The sequence below is a fragment of the Zasmidium cellare genome (genome assembly GCF_010093935.1).
Source record: "Zasmidium cellare ATCC 36951 unplaced genomic scaffold M409scaffold_14, whole genome shotgun sequence".
NCBI lineage: Eukaryota > Fungi > Ascomycota > Dothideomycetes > Mycosphaerellales > Mycosphaerellaceae > Zasmidium > Zasmidium cellare.
In genome coordinates this window covers 461,750-484,332 of record NW_022986958.1, presented here as the reverse complement: position 1 = coordinate 484,332, position 22,583 = coordinate 461,750, and the positions used below count along the sequence as shown (strand labels likewise).

General features: G+C 53.1%; 9 protein-coding genes across 9 annotated transcripts; 6 read left to right on the top strand and 3 right to left on the bottom strand.

Moving 5' to 3' along the window:
- Window positions 1-280: 280 nt before the first annotated feature.
- M409DRAFT_21975 (uncharacterized protein) lies at window positions 281-875 on the bottom strand (the record flags this gene model as incomplete). Its single annotated transcript, XM_033806124.1, has 6 exons — window positions 281-309; window positions 360-444; window positions 500-544; window positions 593-649; window positions 705-725; window positions 810-875. 6 exons carry the CDS (start codon window positions 873-875, stop codon window positions 281-283), a joined length of 303 nt encoding a protein of 100 aa, XP_033668717.1.
- Window positions 876-902: 27 nt separating this feature from the next.
- On the top strand, window positions 903-6,824 carry M409DRAFT_53787 (uncharacterized protein; the record flags this gene model as incomplete). The annotated part of the gene is made up of 1 exon (XM_033812467.1): window positions 903-6,824. One exon carries the CDS (start codon window positions 903-905, stop codon window positions 6,822-6,824), a length of 5,922 nt encoding a protein of 1,973 aa, XP_033668716.1.
- A 2,391-nt stretch (window positions 6,825-9,215) lies between these two features.
- On the top strand, window positions 9,216-10,243 carry M409DRAFT_65911 (uncharacterized protein; the record flags this gene model as incomplete). Its single annotated transcript, XM_033816716.1, has 6 exons — window positions 9,216-9,482; window positions 9,545-9,750; window positions 9,802-9,817; window positions 9,872-9,970; window positions 10,020-10,157; window positions 10,217-10,243. 6 exons carry the CDS (start codon window positions 9,216-9,218, stop codon window positions 10,241-10,243), a joined length of 753 nt encoding a protein of 250 aa, XP_033668715.1.
- Window positions 10,244-12,248: 2,005 nt separating this feature from the next.
- Window positions 12,249-13,330, top strand: M409DRAFT_21972 (uncharacterized protein; the record flags this gene model as incomplete). Its single annotated transcript, XM_033806123.1, has 3 exons — window positions 12,249-12,342; window positions 12,418-12,626; window positions 12,683-13,330. 3 exons carry the CDS (start codon window positions 12,249-12,251, stop codon window positions 13,328-13,330), a joined length of 951 nt encoding a protein of 316 aa, XP_033668714.1.
- Window positions 13,331-13,751: 421 nt separating this feature from the next.
- Window positions 13,752-15,097, top strand: M409DRAFT_21971 (uncharacterized protein; the record flags this gene model as incomplete). Its single annotated transcript, XM_033806122.1, has 6 exons — window positions 13,752-13,840; window positions 13,899-13,912; window positions 13,974-13,993; window positions 14,050-14,159; window positions 14,232-14,569; window positions 14,619-15,097. 6 exons carry the CDS (start codon window positions 13,752-13,754, stop codon window positions 15,095-15,097), a joined length of 1,050 nt encoding a protein of 349 aa, XP_033668713.1.
- A 349-nt stretch (window positions 15,098-15,446) lies between these two features.
- On the top strand, window positions 15,447-16,316 carry M409DRAFT_21970 (uncharacterized protein; the record flags this gene model as incomplete). The annotated part of the gene is made up of 1 exon (XM_033806121.1): window positions 15,447-16,316. One exon carries the CDS (start codon window positions 15,447-15,449, stop codon window positions 16,314-16,316), a length of 870 nt encoding a protein of 289 aa, XP_033668712.1.
- Window positions 16,317-16,658: 342 nt separating this feature from the next.
- M409DRAFT_21969 (uncharacterized protein) lies at window positions 16,659-17,150 on the bottom strand (the record flags this gene model as incomplete). Its single annotated transcript, XM_033806120.1, has 1 exon — window positions 16,659-17,150. The coding sequence occupies one exon, from the start codon at window positions 17,148-17,150 to the stop codon at window positions 16,659-16,661; it is 492 nt and encodes a 163-aa protein (XP_033668711.1).
- A 933-nt stretch (window positions 17,151-18,083) lies between these two features.
- On the bottom strand, window positions 18,084-19,119 carry M409DRAFT_21968 (uncharacterized protein; the record flags this gene model as incomplete). The annotated part of the gene is made up of 2 exons (XM_033806119.1): window positions 18,084-18,538; window positions 18,600-19,119. The coding sequence occupies 2 exons, from the start codon at window positions 19,117-19,119 to the stop codon at window positions 18,084-18,086; spliced, it is 975 nt and encodes a 324-aa protein (XP_033668710.1).
- Window positions 19,120-19,945: 826 nt separating this feature from the next.
- M409DRAFT_65908 (uncharacterized protein) lies at window positions 19,946-21,958 on the top strand (the record flags this gene model as incomplete). The annotated part of the gene is made up of 7 exons (XM_033816715.1): window positions 19,946-19,978; window positions 20,311-20,444; window positions 20,498-20,518; window positions 20,567-21,160; window positions 21,215-21,530; window positions 21,585-21,695; window positions 21,836-21,958. 7 exons carry the CDS (start codon window positions 19,946-19,948, stop codon window positions 21,956-21,958), a joined length of 1,332 nt encoding a protein of 443 aa, XP_033668709.1.
- Window positions 21,959-22,583: the final 625 nt, after the last annotated feature.

Sequence of the window (22,583 nt, the reverse complement as noted above, 5' to 3'; positions counted from 1 at the left end):
TCATTTCATACATTTTCCTTCGTGAGTTGCGGTTTTGTTGACACTTCGTGCCTGAGCGACTCTCGGAATCGTCTCATCAAGTCCAGAAAATGGCTACACTCTTGATTCATCGGGCAGCGGTTTGGTGATCATGCTCGCCCCCAGGGACGTCAGAAACTTCTGATACTGCCCAAATTTTCGAATTTCTTCGACTAGCTTTTGCATAGGATCAAACGCCGGGCTACAAGTCTCCTCCTCCGTCATCGTAGTCCAGTCAATGTCTTGGATTTAGAGACCTTGGTCAAGAAGGCTCTTTCAAGCTATCCGTGGCTATCAAAAGGTCAGTACACGTCGCCTGTCGAAATTCAAACTTTACAGACCTTCAAGATGAAAAAGCACATTCGACTGGTAATTCTTGAACATCTGGGCGACGAGCTCGACGTTCATGTTTTGGACGTTGATCTCCTGCGGTGGCTGTCAGTCCATGGGCTCTGTGGGCTTTTCGTGAAGTCTGACTGACTTGTAAACTCTTGTTCAAGACCATGACAGCTTCGTTGAGTTTCTCCTATATGGAGTTAGCATGTAATGTGCTAGTGGGTTGATTCGCGCGTACGACATTGGTGATGATGCGGGAGAGCAGCAGGCTCTGTTGATGTTCGTGTGGGCTCTCCTGCGGTCGTGTGAGTATTTAACACTGAAAGGATGTCTCGATAAGTCAAGCGTACCATTTTGTTGTACAAGTGCTCCTGTTCCGATGTTGTTGACGACCCAGAAGTTCGAATGAGGTTCAAACGCGACCCGATAGAGTTTGGGCTAGTAAGACGCTAAACCTTAATTATGTCGACCTTCGATGAATCACCGCCTGCAAACACCAACTCTTCACGAACACCACACATTGTCAGGAACGGGCTACGGCATTCGATATGTCTCCATCAGCAGATACAGCTGCTGCGCAATGGCTTGAGCAATTAGCGGCCATGCGCGCTGCTATTGCAGATTTGAAACTACCTCAAACGAACGGCGATGCCACCAAGACTCCAGATCTCGACGTGGACGAGGATGACCTTTCTGCGTTTTCCGGAAGCGACGATATATGGGACTTGATCAGTGACGAGGATGATGATGGCTTCAGTGAAGAGAGTGCGGAAGTTCCAGCTGCGATTGCTGCACAGGCAAAAGAAGGCTCAAGAGACTGGTTGAAAGAGAAGTGTCAGATTGTGGCAAGCAAAGGCAGCGCACTGGATGCCAGCGCTCTGGAAGAACAAATCACGGCAGTTTTGGCGAGCGACAGCAGTGATGTGGAACTCCAGATGACCCTGGCAGATATACTTGGCTTCGAAGAGCTCGATCTTGTAGGAGACGTAATCAGGTATCGCAAAGACATCCTTTCTTCGCCCGCTAGCCGTGCGCCTGCTCCTTCTGGTATCCTCTCCAAGGCTGAAAGAGAGGCTCGCCTTCGCCAGGCCGACTTGGACCATAAAAACGCAACTCTTGGCCCCGCTCAGAATCGCAACCAGGCAGAGTACCCACATATATACCGTGCTCACGGAGCCGGAAACACACTTTCCTCCCATGGCTCCAAATACACTCTCCCAGTCGGTAGCGAGCGCCTCGAACGAGAAAAGTACGAAGAGTATGCGATTCCAGCCGCTGCCGTGGACGTACGCGCAAAGCACCAGAAGCTTGTTCAGATCAAAGACATGGATGGACTCTGTCAGCGCACATTCAAGGGCTACAAGAGCCTGAACCGCATGCAAAGCTTGGTATATCCAGTAGCCTATAGCACCAGCGAGAACATGCTCATCTGTGCTCCAACTGGTGCTGGTAAGACGGATGCTGCGATGCTCACCATCCTCAATACTGTGGCGAAGAACATCCATCCGAATCCTATCGAAGAACCCGATGCTACGGACTTCGCCGTTCATACAGAAGATTTCAAGATTGTGTATGTGGCTCCGATGAAGGCACTTGCTGCTGAGATTACAGAGAAGCTGGGCAAGCGACTCGCATGGCTGGGCATCCAAGTCCGTGAATTGACTGGAGATATGCAACTTACCAAGGCCGAGATCGTACAGACTCAGATCATTGTTACGACGCCGGAGAAATGGGATGTCGTCACTCGCAAGTCTACTGGAGACACAGAACTTGTGCAGAAAGTTCGCTTGCTCATCATTGATGAAGTTCACATGCTTCACGATGAGAGAGGTGCTGTTCTCGAATCCTTGGTTGCGCGGACTGAGCGGCAGGTCGAGAGTACTCAATCTTTGATTCGCATTGTTGGCTTGAGCGCTACGCTTCCAAACTACGTGGATGTGGCAGACTTCCTGAAAGTCAACAGGATGGCTGGACTATTCTTCTTCGATCAGTCGTTCCGTCCGGTGCCACTTGAACAGCACTTCATTGGCGTCAAAGGCAAGCCAGGCACCAAGGGAAGCCGTGAAAACATTGACAACACAGCTTTCGAGAAGGTCAAGGATATGCTTGAGCTGGGTCACCAAGTCATGGTTTTCGTGCACAGCCGTAAAGACACTGTCAAGACCGCGAGGCAGTTGTATGAAATGGCGACTGAGCAGGGAGTGTCGGACCTCCTGGACCCCACTTCACACGAGGGCTACACGCAAGCACTAAAAGACGTCAAACAGTCAAAGGGACGAGAGATCCGCGAGCTGGTAGCCAAGGGCATGGGTACTCACCACGCAGGCATGCCCCGTACAGACCGCAATCTGATCGAGCGCCTCTTCGGTGAAGGCGTACTGAAAGTGCTATGCTGTACTGCAACGCTGGCATGGGGTGTGAATTTACCTGCTGCAGCCGTCATCATCAAAGGGACCCAGCTTTACAGTGCTGAAGCTGGTAAATTCGTTGACTTGGGAATTTTGGATGTCCTTCAGATCTTTGGTCGTGCTGGACGTCCACAATTCCAGGATACCGGTATTGGCATGATCATCACGACCCACGATAAGCTACAGCACTTCCTCACCGCGGTCACTCAGCAGCAACCGATCGAATCGCAGTTCAGCAAGAAGATGGTGGACAATCTCAACGCTGAGATCGCTCTCGGTACGGTGACCAGCGTGCCTGAGGCTGTCACTTGGCTGGGATACTCCTACCTGTTTGTGAGGATGAAGCGAAATCCCATTGCGTATGGTATCGAGTGGTCTGAGATCCACAACGACCCGAACCTGGTACAACGAAGACGTGATCTCATTGTGCGAGCGGCGAGGGTACTGCAGACCAGCCAGATGATCATCTTCAACGAAACGACAGAGGAACTACGAGCGAAGGACGTTGGCCGTATTGCCAGTCAGTTCTACGTGCTACAGACCAGCATTGAGATCTTCAACACTATGATGCGACCACGAGCGACTGAGGCAGACGTGCTCAAGATGATCAGCATGAGCGGAGAGTTTGACAACATCACCAGTCGTGAGACTGAAGAGAAGGAACTTATGCGATTAAAGGAAGAGGCTGCGCCTTGCGATATCGAAGGCGGAATTGGCACGCAACAGGGAAAGACGAATGTCTTGTTGCAATCCTACATCAGCAAGGCGAATTTGGAAGACTTCACTCTCGTATCGGACACTGCGTACGTTGCCCAGAACGCAGCACGAATCTGTCGTGCTCTCTTCATGATTGCGCTTAACAGGCGCTGGGGCTATCAATGCCTGGTACTGCTCAGCATGTGCAAGAGTATTGAGAAACGAGTCTGGCCTTACAAGCATCCCTTCCACCAGTTTGAGCTTCCTCAGGCTGTGCTTCGAAACTTGGACGAGAAGGGCGGGACTGCTTCGATCGAGTCGCTCCGAGACATGGAAGAAGCTGAGATTGGCAGCCTTGTGCACAATCAGAAGGCCGGTAACACAATTGGCAAGCTCCTCGACAACTTCCCAACAGTCGCTGTCGACGCTGAGATCGCTCCACTCAACCGCGATGTCCTTCGTGTCAAGCTGTACATCACGCCAGAGTTCAGGTGGAACGACCGCCATCATGGTAAGAGTGAGAGCTATTGGATCTGGGTGGAAAACTCAGAGACCAGCGAGATCTACCATCATGAGTACTTCATCCTGAGCCGGAAGAAGCTCTACGATGACCATGAGCTCAACTTTACCATCCCCTTGTCGGATCCTCTACCGAGTCAGATCTATGTCCGGGCTGTCAGTGACAGGTGGCTTGGAGCAGAGACTGTCACGCCTGTCTCGTTCCAGCACCTGATCCGGCCAGACACGGAGAGCGTCTACACAGATCTGCTCAACCTGCAACCGCTGCCGATCAAGGCCCTCAAGAATCCACTGCTCGAGGAGATCTATGGTCAGAGGTTCCAATTCTTCAACCCGATGCAGACGCAACTGTTCCATTGCATGTACTACACTTCGGCGAATGTCCTCCTCGGTTCGCCCACAGGATCTGGCAAGACCATCGCCGCAGAACTTGCGATGTGGTGGGCCTTCCGCGAGAAGCCTGGAAGCAAAGTCGTCTACATTGCACCCATGAAAGCGCTCGTTCGTGAGCGAGTACAAGACTGGAGCAAGCGTTTGACCAGACAGATGGGCTTGAAGCTTGTCGAGTTGACGGGAGACAATACTCCAGATACTAGGACAATCCGTGATGCGGACATCATCGTTACAACACCCGAGAAGTGGGACGGTATCAGTCGTAGCTGGCAGACGAGAAGCTACGTTCAGCAAGTCAGCCTGGTCATCATCGATGAGATTCACCTACTCGGTGGAGATCGTGGTCCCATTCTGGAGATCATTGTCAGCCGTATGAACTACATCGCTTCCCAGAAGAAGGGTTCAGTACGATTGGTCGGTATGTCGACCGCTTGCGCCAACGCGATGGATCTGGCAAATTGGCTCGGTGTGAAAGAAGGTCTCTTCAACTTCCGGCACTCGGTCCGTCCTGTGCCTTTGGAGATCTACATTGATGGCTTCCCTGAGCAGCGTGGATTCTGTCCACTGATGCAGAGCATGAATAGGCCGACCTTCCTGGCTATCAAGGCCCACTCGCCTGATAAGCCTGTGATTGTGTTTGTTGCTTCTCGAAGACAGACGAGGCTGACTGCAAGGGATCTGATCAACTTTTGCGGCATGGAAGACAACCCCAGGCGATTCGTTCGCATGTCTGAAGATGACTTGGCTCTCAATCTAGCTCGTGTCAAGGATGACGCGCTGAGAGAAGCCATGAGCTTTGGCATCGGTTTGCATCACGCTGGTCTTGTTGAATCTGACAGACAGTTGGCTGAGGAACTGTTCGCCAACAACAAAATCCAGATCCTCGTCGCCACGAGTACCCTCGCCTGGGGTGTCAACTTGCCAGCTCATCTTGTGGTTGTCAAGGGTACACAGTTCTTCGACGCCAAGATTGAAGGCTACAAGGACATGGACCTTACCGACGTGCTGCAGATGCTTGGTCGAGCGGGCCGACCGCAGTTCGATACTTCAGGTATTGCTCGAATCTTCACTCAAGACTCGAAGAAGGCCTTCTACAAGCACTTCTTGCATACTGGCTTTCCCGTGGAATCGTCCTTGCACAATGTGTTGGATAATCATCTGGGAGCTGAAGTGTCGGCAGAGACGATTGCTACCAAGCAAGATGCGTTGGATTACTTGACGTGGACATTCTTCTTCCGACGACTGCATAAGAATCCATCTTACTATGGTCTTGAGATCTCAGCGGAAGAGAACAACACCATCGCAGCGCAGCAAGCAGCCAACGACTACATGATCGAGATGGTCGACAAGTCACTCTCAGAGCTGGCAGAATCCCAATGCTGCATCGTCGAACCCAACGGCAACGTCGACTCAACTCCCCTAGGCAAGATCATGAGCTACTACTACCTCTCCCACAAAACGATCCGCGAACTGACAAAACACGCCACCCCCACCGCCTCCTTCGAAGACGTCCTCTCCTGGATGTGCCGCGCAACCGAATACGACGAACTCCCCGTTCGGCACAACGAAGACCTCATCAACGTCGAGCTCTCCAACAACCTCCCCCTCAAAGCCGACAAACTCGACCTCCCCATGTGGGACCCGCACGTCAAAGCCCACCTCCTCCTCCAAGCGCACTTCTCGCGCATCGACCTCCCCATCAGCGACTACGTCGGCGACCAGAACTCCGTCCTCGACCAAGCGATCCGTATCATCCAAGCGAGCATCGACGTCCTCACCGAGTTGGGCTACCTGCAAAGCTGCAAAATGATGATGACACTCCTCCAATGCGTCAAATCCGCCCGCTGGCCCGACGACGGACCCCTATCCATCTTCCCAGGCATCTTCCCCTCCAACGAGAAGAAACGCCTCCTCGCCAACAACCAACCTCCAACGACCCTCATCGAAGCCACAACATCCCCCAAACCCACCCTCGAAACCGCTTTGAAAACTCTCAACATCCCCGCCCCCTCCCACCCCCGCATCCTCAAATTCCTCTCCCAACTCCCCCAGTTACGTGTCAGCGTCACGGATATCAACGGCCTAGCCCTCTCCATCTCCCTCGCCCGCCTGAACCCCTCCACGGACCGCGAGCATAGGATCTACGCGCCGCGGTATCCGAAGCCGCAGACGGAGGGGTTCTTCGTCGTCGTGGTTGATACTGCGAATGGGGATATCCTTGCGATGAAGAGGGTGGGTTGGCCGGCGAATAAGGGTGGCAGTAGCGGGAGGGGTGGTGGTGGTGTGAGCACGAAGGTTAGTGTTAAGGTGCCGGAAGCTAGCGTCGAGAGGAAGGTGAGGGTGCTGGTTGTGAGTGATGGGTATATTGGGATGGAGTGGGTTGTGGACGGGGTGGAGGTTCCCGGGACGCCGAGGGTGGTGGATGATGGGTTGGGGAAGAAGGGGGTGGAGTGAGGTGTGTGCTCTATGATGGTTGAGGTACTGCTCAGAGGGGAGCGTTTATGTATGGATTCCTGTTTGTGAGTGAGGTGTCTAGGCAGCTAGGGAGCGCTTGGTCGTTTCTGAGCGCCGAGAGGTGTGACGGTATCTTGTTGTGCGTGAGTGGGACGATGAGGATAGAGTAGGACTTGGTAGCGTGAATATGACTTTTCTTCTGACGTGCACTTTGCGTCTCACCATTCATTTTGGTGTACAGTTCTCTATGTCGGTCAGAGACTGGTGCGTCCATGGTCGATACTTTTGTCGTTTCATCTAGATGCCGCTTGGTTATGTTGATACACATGTCTGTCGCTTGTGAGTATATCTTCTCCAATCTCGCGTACTAGACGCAAGAATTGATTAAGACGGAGCTGTCTGTAGCATCAACTGCTCATGACTGCCGTTTGTGTGTCCACGATGCCCAGCGACCGGCGCAAGTCAACATTGCAAATCATGGCAGTCCAAGTGCGAAATTCAACCCTCGCAGGCCGTGGGTCGGTGTCCATAGTATTCTTAACCGCGTAGTCGTACTCGTACTTCCTGCGAAATGCAGCCCGATCCGGTTCATGAAATTCCTGCTCTTCATAGGCACTTCGCGTCGTCAGAACCACTTTCCGCCACTCAAGGTCGACCTCCGACAGTGTCTCGTGACAGTGAGACAAAAACTCCGGTCGCCGCTGGTAGGCATCAGAAATTTCACGATGCCCAGCCTTTTCGCATGCCGATCACGTCCCGGGGAGGGTACGAGAAGCGCGCAATCCGCAGTCGTAACCTTTGCTCGCCTCCAGCGTTCCGCGCAGTAGTTGGGCGACGATATCGTGAGATGCGACCGGGGAGACCGGCGAAGGGAGGAAAGCCAGCGGAAAGACTACGAAATGGTGTCGTCAAATAGTATGCGGAGAAGCGCTAGCGCGGAAGGTGTCCAGCTTACATGTGACACCATCGACCCACTCGATGAGCGACGAAAAAGCATGGCTGAGAATCGAGCGACGGCTGGCGTGCCCAACCAACCAACCCGATGATGGTGCGCAACAGAGTACGATGAGAGCAGAAAAACTCTTCGCGCGACTCTGACGGCGAAATTTTCTCAGTTGGCGCGGGCGATGTGACCACTTGTCAGATTCCAGCATTTTGCGCCCGGGGAATGCCTGCGGTTGCGTGGCGATAAGCCTCGCGACGGAGTCAGCCCAGTCGCACATGCACGCTCTTTGTCCGCCAGAATTGCGCCTTCTCTGCGATTGTTCCGGCGGTGCAAGCGCAGTGCATGGCTGCATGCATGTATCAGAATGTATGCCGTCCTCTTCTGCGGCCAGGTGTGTTGGTGGTGGTGCTGGTGATTGCTGGGGCACAGGCTGGAGGGCGGCGGCTTATCGTTTGGCGTTTGCTCGACGTGCTGGGGCGGCCCGCTGTTCCAAGCTGCTGCTGCTGCGTTGACTCATAGTTGCTGCTCGTCACCGGTGAGGGATGGGCAGGCGTGGTGGCGGGGCGATAGGCGGTAGAATTACAATCATCAACATACTCTACAATGCAAGAGATGTTTGATGGGGGTATGGACGGTGCTGAGCGTGTTGGAGGGGATTTGGCGACTGGTCGCAAAGGACGACGACGACGATGAGGCGAAAGCGTCAACAAAAGGGGCTCGCCCGTCGAAAGCGGCATGGTGGACCCACCAGCCGAGCCGTGATTGGACGAGGCGGAATCAGGAGGTTTGGGGCGCGGTGGCAGGCGCAGGCATAAATAGCGGCAGGTGCCCTCGGTCGCGCGCTGGCTGCGTGTCTCGTCTCGCTGCTCGCTCTGAATCTTCACCCTCAGCGTCGCGGTCCGATCCTTCTGCTGCTGCTGCTGCTGCTGCCGCCCAGTGCCCACCCACGGCCACCACGCGCACGCCCACGACCGTCCTACGTAGAGTCTCTCAATCAGAAATCAATCCTCACAAACCACTCGCTCACTTTTCCTCAGTTGCTCGACGGCAGGTGACCGCGCGAACGCGACAAAGCCGAGCGAGCAGAATTTCTCTGAGCATCTGCGACCGAGGTGGCCCGTGCGCCGAGAGACAAACGACCTGCTCGTCGCTCTTCCGCCGCCGACCGCCCTCCTGCAATCCGCTCCGCTCCGCCACCCTCATCCTCACTGTCGCGCGCGCAAGGGAAGACTGCTGGCCAGCGACACTCTTGCCTTCCCCGAGATCCTCGCCCGTCTCCCTCATCGCCGACGTCACCAGCGTGCGGACTCTTTAAATAGCGGATCCGCATCTGCACCTTCATCCACCTCCTCCACCCTCACCGCGCACCAGCGACTGCCGCACCCTCACCGACCACATCATCGGCCAGCGCACGCGACACAACCGCAATCATGGAGTCGGCCTACATGACCCACCCCAACAATGCGCAAGAGGCAAAGGCTTTCACTGCACCTGGGTCCCTCAGTTCTGGCATCCCAGCAGGACACCTCACTCCTCCATCTGACGGCGCATCACAAACGCAGAAGAATGGCGTGCCCAATAGCCAGCAACAGGCCGGCGCAGTCCAGCCTGCGACTCCAGCAGCCACACCTGCAGGTCAAGCAAACACTGGCGTGAGTGGGATAGTCCCCACTCTGCAGAACATCGTCGCAACGGTCAACCTCGACTGTCGGGTAAGTCATTGGAAGGAACCACATGTGAGTGTTATCATTGCATGTGACTGACCGCACTTCAGCTCGACCTGAAGACCATTGCACTTCACGCGCGTAACGCTGAGTACAATCCCAAGCGTTTCGCAGCCGTCATCATGCGTATCCGAGAGCCAAAGACGACCGCCCTGATCTTCGCATCGGGCAAAATGGTCGTGACTGGTGCCAAGTCGGAGGATGACAGCAAGCTTGCCAGTCGCAAGTACGCTCGTATCATTCAGAAGTTGGGCTTGTAAGTTGGGCATCATCTGCTTGCATGTGCTTGTGCTGATACTGTTTACAGCAATGCCAAGTTCACGGTATGCCGACCAGGGTCGCGACTCTGGTTGAGCTCATGCTGACAGCGTTTGCAGGACTTCAAGATTCAGAACATCGTCGGCTCCTGCGACATCAAGTTTCCCATCCGTTTGGAGGGTCTTGCTAGCCGCCATCACATGTTCAGCTCTTACGAGGTAGGTCTTATGTCACCACACATCATCGAGATATGCTAACATCCTCCAGCCTGAACTCTTCCCTGGTCTCATCTACCGTATGATGAAGCCAAAGATCGTCCTCCTCATCTTCGTCTCCGGCAAGATTGTCCTTACTGGAGCAAAAGTGAGAGAGGAGATCTACCAGGCCTTCGAACTCATCTACCCTGTAAGTCATGCATCTTCATTGATTGATGAATGTGCAGTGTCTGACTCTCACCTCACCAGGTCTTGAGCGACTTCCGCAAGACTTGAGCAACCCACCCTTGGCATCTGTACACTATCACGACCAGCTTGTACCAACAGAGGTCTGATGCCGACCTCACACTGGAGCACACCCGAACATCTCGACGCACACTGGCTTCATACTTTTACTACTCCCCAGTTGATGCACGGATAACGGCCTGCGACTCCTTCATTTTTGTGTTTTGATGTGCATTAGCGACGGCGTTTCAAATTTCCGGACTCGTAATCGACCTTTCCTCCAACAACACCCACACCACTTCCACCGGACTGGCAGAAAAGTCCAAATCATTAGAAGGGCACGCTTACCCGGCATTGGAGCGTGAGCGATTATTGAGCTCGATCAAAAGGACAAATTGGAGCTCTCAAGATTGACGAGAAAACTAGGGAAAGGGAGACTTTCGTGTGACACGAGTAGACTTCTGCGGCTCTCACACATGGGCATTACGGGGAACCATCAGCGAGAGCGAAGGAGAGACAAAAAGCTGATGTGGGAGTGAGAGCAAGCAGAACAGATGAAGCGAACTTCTGGATTGGGGATGATCCAATGGTTTCTTCAGGTAGTGCATTTTGAATAATGCCGAACCACAAACAAACCAGTTTGATCCTTCATCATCATCATCATGCACACACATGTCTTCTTGTGTTATCAATCCGTGCCTCTGCTGCCACCCAGATTGATGTTCTTCTTGCATCTGCTCCCCAAAGCCTTGTAGACGTGAAGTCTGCTCTTCCCAAAGGCTGGTCTTGCACCACTCTTCGCTTGTCCACATGCTCCTGCTCGCCTGTGTCTATGCCTCGACAACAGCAGCATTCTCTTGAAAGCGAGCCCAACGCCAGCCCGACCACAACACTCTTCGAACAGCCTACGCTGAGGCAATCCACTCAGCGGCAAGCCGATCCCTCAGCGCGCTGCTGTGAGTATATTCATCCGCCTTCATCATCTGCGTCTCGAATGTGCGAGACGCGTGGAGAAGGAGGATGTGTTCTGATGAGAGTTCAAGGTTTAGAGTTGTTATCCCACAGGGCGTTGCGAGAGGGAATGTTGAGAAGGGGGAACGAGGTTACGAGTTCCTTGAAGGCATGGAGATCCGTCACTGCTAGGAGGAGGCAGCGAGCTTGCTCTATGTCTTAGTAAAGATGGATAATGTATGCGGTATGATTGCAGATGAAATGGATAGGCTTGAAAAAGATCGTGGCATGTGTGAAAGGCTGGGGAGTAGAAGAAGAAGAGGAAGAAGAAGTGGAATCGGATGATGTAGAAGCGACCTGAAGTCGTCTGCCTTATTATCTTTGACGCGTCCACCGGGTCTAATCGCACACGGCAAAACCAATACCATCATTCCCATCCTTGCAAAAGATCAATCGTCTTCATGAGACATCGACATCATATTCTATTCCCGTCCCACCTACCCATCCATTCATTCGTTCCACTCATGCACCTCTCAGTATATACCCAAACAGGCAAGAGCTTCGACTTCAGCGGAGAATTCTCTCACCAATCACAACCCCTCAACTTCGACTTCTCGTCCGCAGGCCGGACAACTTCGCCGTCGACGCGATCGCAGTCCCATCTTGTGAAAGCTGCTCTACGTGGGTTTGGGCTCGATCTGAAGGTTGAAGGTCGATGGGGAAGGAAGGTGTCTTTATGTTTGTCATTGTAGGCGAGGGCTGGGTTACGGACGTGAGATTTATTTTTTGGCTGGTGAGTGGGTATGCATGACATTTTGTTCTGTGGATGCCTGGTGCCTTCGTGGTGTTTGCGGTATGTGGGATCGTTTCTGATGGTAGTCTGCCCTATTGTTGGTCGTGCGATGACGCTGTCGTGGTTTGGAGAGCGAGTTGATGGGAGGATAAGTAGTGTCCCATGCCCGGGTTGTGAGGATCTTTGAAGAACAGTACCAGTGGATTCTACTCACCTGAGAGAAGGACTTCGTTGTAATTCAGCACTGCGATCAGTCTCCCCCGGTCTCAGGCATCTCACCGGCTTGCGTTACCAGCTTAATCAACAACTGCGATGTCGATCCCCTATGGAGGCCTCGACTGCTCGAACGTCACCCCAGAATGCCCGGTTGAGTTCTCAGTCTTGGAATACAGGCCAAGCCTGGGAGGTGAGTTTCTCCCCGTGGATCCACGACAAGTCGTCATGAGGGGAGAATGGAAGCTGACGAGTCTTTGCTCTTTAGCAAACGCCTTCTTCTTGGCCATCTTCGCTCTGTGTGCGATACTCCAACTGATCTTCGGCATCAAATGGAAGACCTGGACGTTCTGCTTCGCACTCACCTGCGGATGTATCTTGGAGTTCGTTGGGTACATTGGTCGAGTTTTGTTGTGGAAGAACCCATACAACACGGAGGGCTTTGAGATTCAGATCATTTGTCTTATTATTGCTCCAGTAAGTCGTCCAAGTTGGGATCCGAGCGATGGTATGGCATGCTGACATCAATGCAGGCGTTCACCGCTGCTGGTGTCTACCTGACACTCAAGCACTTCGTCATCGCTTTCGGCCGCGAGTACTCCCTTATCAAGCCCCAACTGTACACCTGGATTTTCATCTCCGCCGACATCTTCTCGCTTCTGCTCCAAGCGCTGGGTGCGATTTTGTCTACGGTTGGAGCCTCGGATATAACCGTAGGAAGCGACATCGCTTTGGCTGGCATCTGTTTCCAAGTCGCATCGCTGGCCTTCTTCGGTGTGACGGCTACCGTCTACTTCACTCGAGTCTGGCAGAACCGCTCGACGGTGTCCGACGAAGCGAAGAAGTTGGCGCACTCTTTGAGGTTCCGTATGTTCGCTGGTGGCATCGTCCTGGCCTACTTGACCATTCTGACTCGATGCTGCTATCGAATTCCAGAGCTCGCGGGTGGATGGGGAAACTCGGTCTACCGGACGGAAGTCCTCTTCATCGTGCTCGATGGTGTGATGATTACCATGGCGACTCTGGCTCTGACGTTGCTTCACCCTGGATTCTTCTTCCCACGGCTATCGGCTCCCTTCCGCATGCGGAAGAAGAAGGAAAGGCGTGCTCAGAGCTCTGAATCCCCTGAGTCGTCTGGATCGGATCTAGAGGAGGCGAAGGTTGTTGAAGATAGCGAGTAAGGGAGAAGGAACTGCGGTCATCGAGCATGTCAAGCATGGAACAGGAGGCGTTGTGGGAACTGCTTGGGTCGGAAGATAGTCCGGAGTGTACTGTGGTGAGAGTTAGGATTAGAAATGAGCGATCTGAATGAGAGCATCCTGAATCAAGGTACAGAACCAAAAAGTAAATATTTATTGCAATGACGGAGGTATCGACGATAGTGCTGCACGCGAGTCGTAGGTGAGTGGATGATGAGGGAGAGGAAGAAGAAGAGGGGCACTGGAGGCGTCGGCAGCGAATTTAAAGTTCAGCCACGTGCTGTGCCCTGAACTTTAATCTTCTTGAAAGTTGATTTTTCGTCGACTCTCCCCAAACAGTCTCCCTCTTAACATACACCTCTGCTCCCTCCGAATTTCCTGCCACTCCAAACACACATTCAAGATGGCAGACTCCGCATCAGCACAGCCAAAGCTCAATGCTGAGGACCCAATGGCCGGCATGGCGCACAGCGAAGCGCATTACTTCAACAGGTACGATTCAACAACCGCACGCACGCGACACTGGACGGACTGCTGACTTGATCCATAGCTACAACCACCACGGTCAGTCAGAACGGTTGTATGCCTCAGGATGAACTGGACGTTGACATGTAGAACTGTAAAGGCATCCACGAGGAAATGTTGGTCGGTTATATCGAGTTGCCTGTAAAATACCTCACCATACTAATAGACGGCCACAGAAAGACGAAGTCCGCACCAAGTCCTACCGCGATGCCATCTACAACAACCGCCACATCTTCAAAGACAAGGTTGTCCTCGACGTCGGATGCGGTACCTCCATCCTGAGCATGTACGTACCGAATCCTCGTTCGAGCTCCCACAATACGATAAGAGCAACATTCTGATAAGGGGGATAATACAGGTTCGCAGTCAAGGCTGGCGCAAAGCACGTAATTGGTGTCGACATGTCGACCATCATCTACAAGGCGAGGGAGATTGTTGCGGCAAACGGCATGTCGGACAAGATTACCCTGCTGCAAGGCAAGATGGAAGAGGTGGAGTTGCCGTTCCCAGAAGTCGACATCATCATTTCTGAGTGGATGGGATACTTCTTGCTGTACGAGAGCATGCTGGACACTGTGCTTTGGGCACGAGACCGATACTTGAGGAAGGATGGCCAGGGTCTGATCTTCCCAGACAAGGCCACCATCTTCATGGCTGGTATCGAGGATGGCGAGTACAAGGACGAGAAAATTGGATGTGAGTTTGATCATCAAACGGGCATGTTGGTTTGACTAATTTCTTCCAGTCTGGGATAACGTCTACGGATTCGACTACACCCCTCTCAAGCTGACCGCCCTGACCGAGCCGCTCGTTGACACCGTGGAACTCAAGGCTGTGGTCACCGATCCTTCCGCAGTCCTCACTCTCGATCTCTACAAGTGCACCACCGACGACCTCAACTTCTCCCTTCCCTTCAACCTTTCAGTCCGCCGAACTGACTACATCCACGCCCTTATCGCTTGGTTCGACATTGAGTTCTCCGCCTGCCACAAGCCTGTGCGATTCAGCACCGGCCCACACACAAAGTACACGCACTGGAAGCAGACTGTCTTCTACCTCGGTGACGTCCTGACTGTAGAGGCTGGAGAGAACGTGACGGGTAAGCTGAGCTGCAGACCGAACAACAGGAACCGGAGAGATCTGGACATTGCCATCGACTACAAGCTCGAGACGGAGGATAACAACAGAATAGCGGACGGGCATTGCGAGTACAAGATGTGCTAGCCGTTGCAGCACTAAGGCGTTAGACGGCGTATTGGGAAGGACATGAAGATGGGATGATGGAACGAGAGCATAGCGAGTTCTCTACGTTTTGCCTGGGTCGCAGCTTTAGCTTCGCTGACCGTTTGTATAGTATGTACACTCACGCGTGTAAACCGCGTGGAGGTGGTCACGAACGATCGCAGAAATGAGATGATGTGATCGTGCTTGCCTATCACTTTGACACTTGGAGGAAGTGACAACAGTACTGACTTACTAGGACTTCGGTGACGAGTTACTTTCTTCTTCGACACCCAACGATCAATATTCATCTTCACCCAGAGTTATATCATTACGCAGCGTTCCACCCACGATGCAGACTGAAGACGAACCCTTGAGTCCCGACACGGACACGTTATCCTTTCCCAGCGAAGACTCCAGCGACGACGATGTACCACTAGGCATCCAACAACAACTCAGTTTCCGTATCTTCACTCTCCTCAACGCGACCGTATTCTATGTCGGCGCGCACAGTGCCGGCGCGACTATCGACCTATACTCAGAGCACTGGAGGTATTGGGCCGAGCGGAGGCTGGTCACTCCTGACGGCCAAGACCAGATGCAGCTTCGCAAGCGAACGAAAGTCAACCGCGTCCTAGGGGAGTGGCAACCACAGGCGCACATTATGGTCACGCGGAACAGCCGGTGGGTGAATGGGGGCGAGACTATGACTGTGGCGGAGATGGCGGATGAGGCTATACCAGATGAGGAATATCAGCCTGGGTCTGCGGAGAGGTTCTGCAGAGAAGTGAATCGATCGCTGAAGAGGTTGAAGGTGGAAATCGCTAAAGAGTGCTGGGGGTGGGAGAGGCCGGTGGTTCTGAGACAGCGAGGGGTGCAGATTGTGACGGTGACGTTTGGGCGGACGCTCCTCTTGGGACATTTGAGGGCGGCGGGAGAGTGGACCGACCATGTCAACAAGATGACCTACAAGCCGCCGGAGAGACTTATTGGTTATGAGGCTTCTATTGCAGCATGGAAAGCGCAGTGGCAAAGCAAAGAGGCGTTTGTGTCGTGGTGGTCGCAGGGGGAGCAGAAGAGTAAGAAGGAGAGGGTGCAGAGATGGGGCGAAGTGGCGTGTCCTCTTACGGTGACTTGCGGAGCGTGTGGGGAGAAAGGGACAAGGTATGAGGTCTGCGAGTTCTGTGAGATGACCTGGTTCTTGTGTGAGAAGTGTGGATAGGATGCATGCTGGGAGAGGCATGAGGGGATGTGTGCTGCTGAGGATGAAGAGGATGTGAAGGTTGGGTTTGGAAATCCGGTACGGCAAGAGGAGGCTGCATGAGCTCTTTGGGGAGATGTTGGTGAGTACTCTTTAGTTCTTCTTCCGAATCGCTGACACGTAGAAGTGCTAGGTGACTGCTGCATCGCTCAGGTGGATCTTACCGCCTTCCTCGAGTCAACGTCAGGGAGAAAACACATGGGTAACATGATGTCTTGGCGAACAGTCATTCACATACATTCAACAATCGCTGGTCATTACGCAAAAAGCACAACACAAAACGCCCTCGTCACTCGCACCCAATCAACCCACAGTCCCCCCAAAATCCTTGTTCTGCTGACCCATCATACTCCCAAAACCCCACTGCCCCTCCGTCTCCTTCTCCTTCTTCCACGTATCCTCATTCGGCCAATGCGGATTCTTCTGCAACACCTCCTTCCCCTGCTTCGGATCAAACGCGAACACATACGGCCCGGAGTCGGAGATCGACTCACGCTTGCCTTCCTTGCCATCCGTGCCAGGCTCCAAGGTACCTTTCGAATGGCCGCCCCCGGGGAGTTTCGACTTCAGCCGCCCGAGCAGGCTTTCCTTGTGCTGGTGCTGTGCGGAGCCGTGCTCCCTGTCGTGCAGCAGGTCGTTGTGGTCTTGGGGCGGTTTGGCGTCGTTGGCGGGGATGGTGGCTTCCATTGCTTCGAAGCCGCCGAAGGTGGAGGGTTCGATTTTGGAGTAGGCTTTGGAGGCGGCGGAGCTGACTTTGTGGTCGTTGGTGGTGTTGGTGTTGGTGTTGGATGCCATTGTGTTCAATTCCACTGCTGATGTGGGGCGAACAAGACGATGAAGGGTGAGGTTACTTATCTATATAACAATCCCTATTCGGCGCCGACAAATGCGCCACATACGGAATGCAGCGGATTAAGCTTCTTCTCGATAGAGCACGCGCGGCAAAAGCTTGTGTAAGCACGCACCATGAGGTGTGTGCAGTGCCTTAGGGACCTTCCCAAAGCAGGACGAGCGTGCGTGTCATTTAGCCCTTGATCGCAGCGTAGAACAAACGATACCATTCAGGTTCTGTTGTTCGCGAAAAGCAAGTTTTCGAGGGAGGCACAGCAATTCTAGCATGGCGCAGGCCGGTTCAGACGGGACAGCTCGTGGCCCACCTCGGTATGAAGTACGAAGGTCGGGACTTAGTCAGGGTGTCGTGGGGAGTGTCAGCTATGTAGAGGGATTATCTTCACAGGAGGATTGACAGTATTGCTTTTTGCTGCCATGGCCACGTTGTCGCACGACTGATGTTCATTTGTGGTATTCTTGGCAATGTATCGAGGCTGTGTTTGAGGGGATCTTCGAATGCTGCCTGCCGCTTTTCCCGGGGCAAGGCTGTGTTTCTCGCGCGTGCGCAGGTGATTTTGCAGATCTGGTCGGGTTTTTCAGAAGATATGACGTAGTGTCGTTTGGAGGGAATGAGGGGACTTGATGCATGTGATAGATGAGTCCGTGCACAACTATTCTTGGCGCTTGTGCTTGCTGGATGTGAATGAAGGAATCTCAAGCAACGTCCTTCAAGCAGGCTTTTCCTTGGTCCCCCCATGACCTTCGCCGCTGCTGCTCTCGCCCTTCTTCTCCCACTCGTTATCGTCGGCATATGTCCAGAAAGTTCGAAGTTTTCACCACATCTGGACTCAGCATCGTAACAAGACTGTCAATATCCACTTGCGTTATCACGCTATATCACTCTGCCCACTGCCAGTAGATGGACTTTCTCGGCGGTCCTCCACAGAACCTATCCCACGTTGATGTCAAATCGCTCTCACCGCGAAAGCTGCGGAGATGGGCGAACGCCACAAGGCTCTTCAACTCCAGCCAAGATATGAGTTCCTCGACAGGGAGGCCACGGCGTTTCATCTGCTGAACTGCACCATACACCGGGAAAAGAGTGTAGCACATGCATTTGGGAAAGCGCCTTGCTTCCATGCACTGTTCCCAGCACGAGAGTACCTGCTGAACAAGGTCCGCTTGTTCCCTCACAATCATGTCGTTGTCAGGGGTTACATATCCGGCGAGCCAGTGCTGCAACGCCAGACAAAGTGTGATGATCGTGAGACGGGCGCGGCAGTAGTCCAAAAACGCATCCAACACTCCAAGGTCTGCAAAGCGCAGAGACATCGGCGCGTGAATGCGATCGACTTCCGACAATGTCTCGCGCTGCTCGCAATTTCTCGAGGACTGAGTAGAATGCCGACATACTCCGGATACTCAAGATTCGATGTGCTAGACCAATCGTTTCGCACGCATCGAAGAAGTCGTACTTGCCGGACCTGATCTTCCGGATATAGATTACAAGCTTAGGTATTTTGAACAAGATCCGGTGTGCGACCTGGGATAGAGTAGCAGCGCCGAAGCTCGAGTCGTTCGGGATCTCATACTGGAACCAGATATCTTCTTCAAAGGGTGACGGTTTTCCAGCAGCAATGCATCCTTCGATAGCAGCAGGCCTCGTCCCGAACATGACATCCTGGCATACTACACTCCGTCTCCATCTTTCGGGGTCCGCTGCTAGAATCGAATGGAGGCCCCACGCATGGGTTTTCATCGCAGGGACGTTGAAGCTGTATCTCTCGACGTAGTACAGCAAGTTGATGGCGTAGAGAAGGGGCTCTGCAACCGTCTTGCTTGAGTTGATCTCGCAGACAGCCTCAGTGTATTTTTGGTTCGCCAGATGACGACCTTGTGCTATCGGCATGGATCGGAGTCGACTCTGTGACATGGAGACGGCAGCGCTAGCGGCGTGTATGAGTGCAGGTGAGCCATCCATCCTTCGGAGAATTTCAGCAAGTTTGTCACCTGTAAAGCATGTGGAGGCTCGTTGGTAAAGATCAAGCAGTTGCCCGGCGGCCAATGTGGCTGGTCGATGCACACTTCGCATTAGGGGTCCTGCTACTGCATTGATCTTCTTTCTACTTGCTCCCGAGCGTGCCTGCTGCTTCCGCCGGTCCGGCTTTGGCTTGCGGCGTCGTTGGCACGAAGCCCAAATACTGATAAAGGGGGCCACAGGTAGTACCAGGCTGCCATGGCTCTGGTGTGGGTGGTCATTCGAAATGCAACTCGTTCGGGAGCTTGTGGTGCTGTTGTACATTGGTAAAACCACGAACCCGTTGATCGGTAACGGACCGTCTTCGCGTAATTCGTACTCCAAGGTGTCGGGCTCAGGTATAGTTTCCTAGTTCGCTCCTAATGACATATTTCGCCGGAGGCTTGCATCTCACGCACTATGGCGAGAAGTCAGCAGATGTTCTGCAGGTGAGATTGGCAGAGTAGGACCATACCGTACTGGGGAGGTCGCATTGATTACTATTATAGTGGCATGGAGTTGACAGCCTTATCGACGTGATCTTGGCTGGCGGTATAATTATTAATACGCAGGCTGCAACCTGTACGAAGATGGTAGAAGGTCTTTGTCTGGCACATACGCCAGTCACTTCGGCTGGCTCGGATGCTGCATCGATTACCCTTCGAGCTGATCAGTCAGCCCATTCCGAACGAGACCCTTCAAGGCTCCATCGAAACGCATCGCAAGCTGAATGCATGCCAAGATGAAAGCGCTGGTCGGTGTGTGCACTTGCGAAGTAAATATGAGAATGTAGTAAGAATCAGCAGAAGATACCTACTCGACAAAGGATAGATGTGTTTCAGCTGAGCTCCTCAGCCGCGTTACTAAGCGCCTCGTTAATGCCTCAGGCCGAGCCCCTTTCCCTATGGGTTTCTCGGTCGGTTGGTAAGAACATTGCATTGTGCATTGGCATCTTGATCGTATCTCGAGATCAGATAAGTCGATGGACCTTCCGGTACTCTATCGTGGTCCGTTCAACACGGCACTCCTTAATCGACGTCACCTGCCGACGGAAATAAGTCCCACAACTTCAAAGCGGAAAGCATTGGGCTTTGAGAACTCGATGAGAATGTTGACAGCCTAGAGGAGTTCACGCCGGCGCAGCAGCGTAGAATCAAACGAATCATCGATTGGCGACTGATTCCCGCGCTTGAAATTATGTACGGCGCCTCGCTAATGGACCGAAAGAACATATCGAACGCGTACATGCTGGCATGGCCAAGGACCTGGACCTGCAGATTGGGTACCGATACAGCTTCATCACACTGTCGTTCTTGTACGTCCCCGTCTTGAAGGAACGGCGCCGAGTCACTGACGCTCGCAGCATCACGTACACTCTATTCTCACTCCCAATGCCAATCCTATGCCGGAAGATGGGCTCGCCACGCCTCCTTCCTGGACTCTGTTTCATGTGGGGCTGCGTAATCATCGGTTTCGGCTTTGCAAAGCATTGGTCTGATCTCGTAGGCCTTCGAATTGTTCTGGGCTTCATAGAGGACGGGTTCTTTCCCGGCTGTATCTACCTCCTGTCGACCTGGTTCACCCGCTACGAAGTGGCCAAGCGCTATGCGGTCTTTTATGCCATCGGCGGCATCGGCACTGCCTTGACTGGAATTCTTGCGTACGGTATGATGCAGCTGGATGGTTTGGGCGGACTCGCGGGTTGGCAGTGGATCTTAGTGCTTCAGGGGCTGCTGACCTGCGTCTGCGCAGTCATTGGCGGTCTTGCCATCGTGCAGTTTCCATATGTCGAGAAGAAAAAGCCGTCCCGCTGGTTTCTCAAGCCCGAGGAGATCGACTTTGTGGTGAGGAGATTGGAACAAGATCGCTCGGACGTGGACGCCGAGCCATTCTCGTTCAGAAAGTACTTCCAGGCTGCAAAAGACATCAAGGTCTGGGGCTTCGCTCTCGTCTTCTTGTAGCTGGTGTCCTTCGACTCGAAGGCCTGAGATTCTCCCTGACGATACTACAGCTGCACGACTACCGTCGCATATCCGTTTGCGTTCTTCCTTCCTATAATCCTTCACGATACGCTCGGTTTCGGCTTAGCATTGTCGCAGTCACTAGTCGCGCCTCCGTATGTGATGGCGGTTCTCATAATGTATGCGACTGCTTGGTATAGCGACAGGTATCGCAGTCGCGCGCCCGCCATAGTCTTCAACTGCGCCGTGGCTCTGACCGGTTTGCTCATCCTGGGTTTCGCATCGAGAGGGTCGGCACGGTACTTTGGGGCCTTCCTGGCCGCGGCGGGGGCGAGTGCGAACATGACAGCAACGTTAGCGTACCAGGTGAGTGCTATATATCACTCCGTCCTGCTGTTCGTCCAGCTAACGATCTCATAGGCAAACCGCGTGCGTGGGCAGTGGAAGCGGGCCTTCTCTAGCGCTACCTTGAGCAGTCTGGGTGGAATTGGCGGCGTCTGTGGTAGTTTGAAATTTCGGTCACAAGATGCTGTGGGTTACAACAGGCGATCCCTCCAGAATGATAGTCGTACTGACGTCTTGCACAGCCGCAGTATATTCCCGGCATCATCGGCACTATTGTGTAGGTCACCAGTCCTGCAACTCTTCTGCTGCGCTGACAAGACTTGTAGGGCCACCGTCGTCATAGTATCACCTGTGCAACATTGTCGCTGTACTTCTGGCTGCAGAACAAACGAGCGGATCGTGGGGAGATCGTTATCAATAAGTTGCCAGGGTTCCGATACACTCTTTGAGGAGTTTTTTTTTCCAAGGCTGCTTACAGTTTGCTTTTAGTGGAAGTTGACTTGTAGCTCCGCGTCTTGAATTAATGCCCACTGTGCCATTTGAGATGTTCAGGTTGATTGTCAAGAGTCCGTCTCTGAACTGCCAACTGATCCATCAACGACTCATCGGAGTTCAATCAGATGCAGCGCACGAAGGATCCCGGCCTTCTCGGGCCCGAATTTTTGACGCAACCTACATAGTACAAAAGTTGACGTCTCGGAACATCCCGTTGGCACCGTGGCGTAAGTTCTCCACGTCAGATCGTTCACGTCTGGCTCAAATGCTAACAACAAAATAGCTAATGGTAAGGCGTTGCTTTCCGGCCTCAGTTGAGGTGATTGGCAAAGATTGTGGGTTCGAGTCCGTATGTATACGCTTTTAACAAGATTGTACTGTTGGACTGTTGTTCTGACATCGTCGTAGCATCGGTGTCGAGTGAAAGACTTTTTTTGAAGTTTGGGAGGGAGTTTGGGATATTTGACGTCGCACGTTGATATTTTTTACGACCTTTGTTTTGTTCGATACCTTGCTATCCCATCTATCTGTGTTTCCAATTGCATGCAAAACGAACAAGTATTGCCTTCGCAATATCGT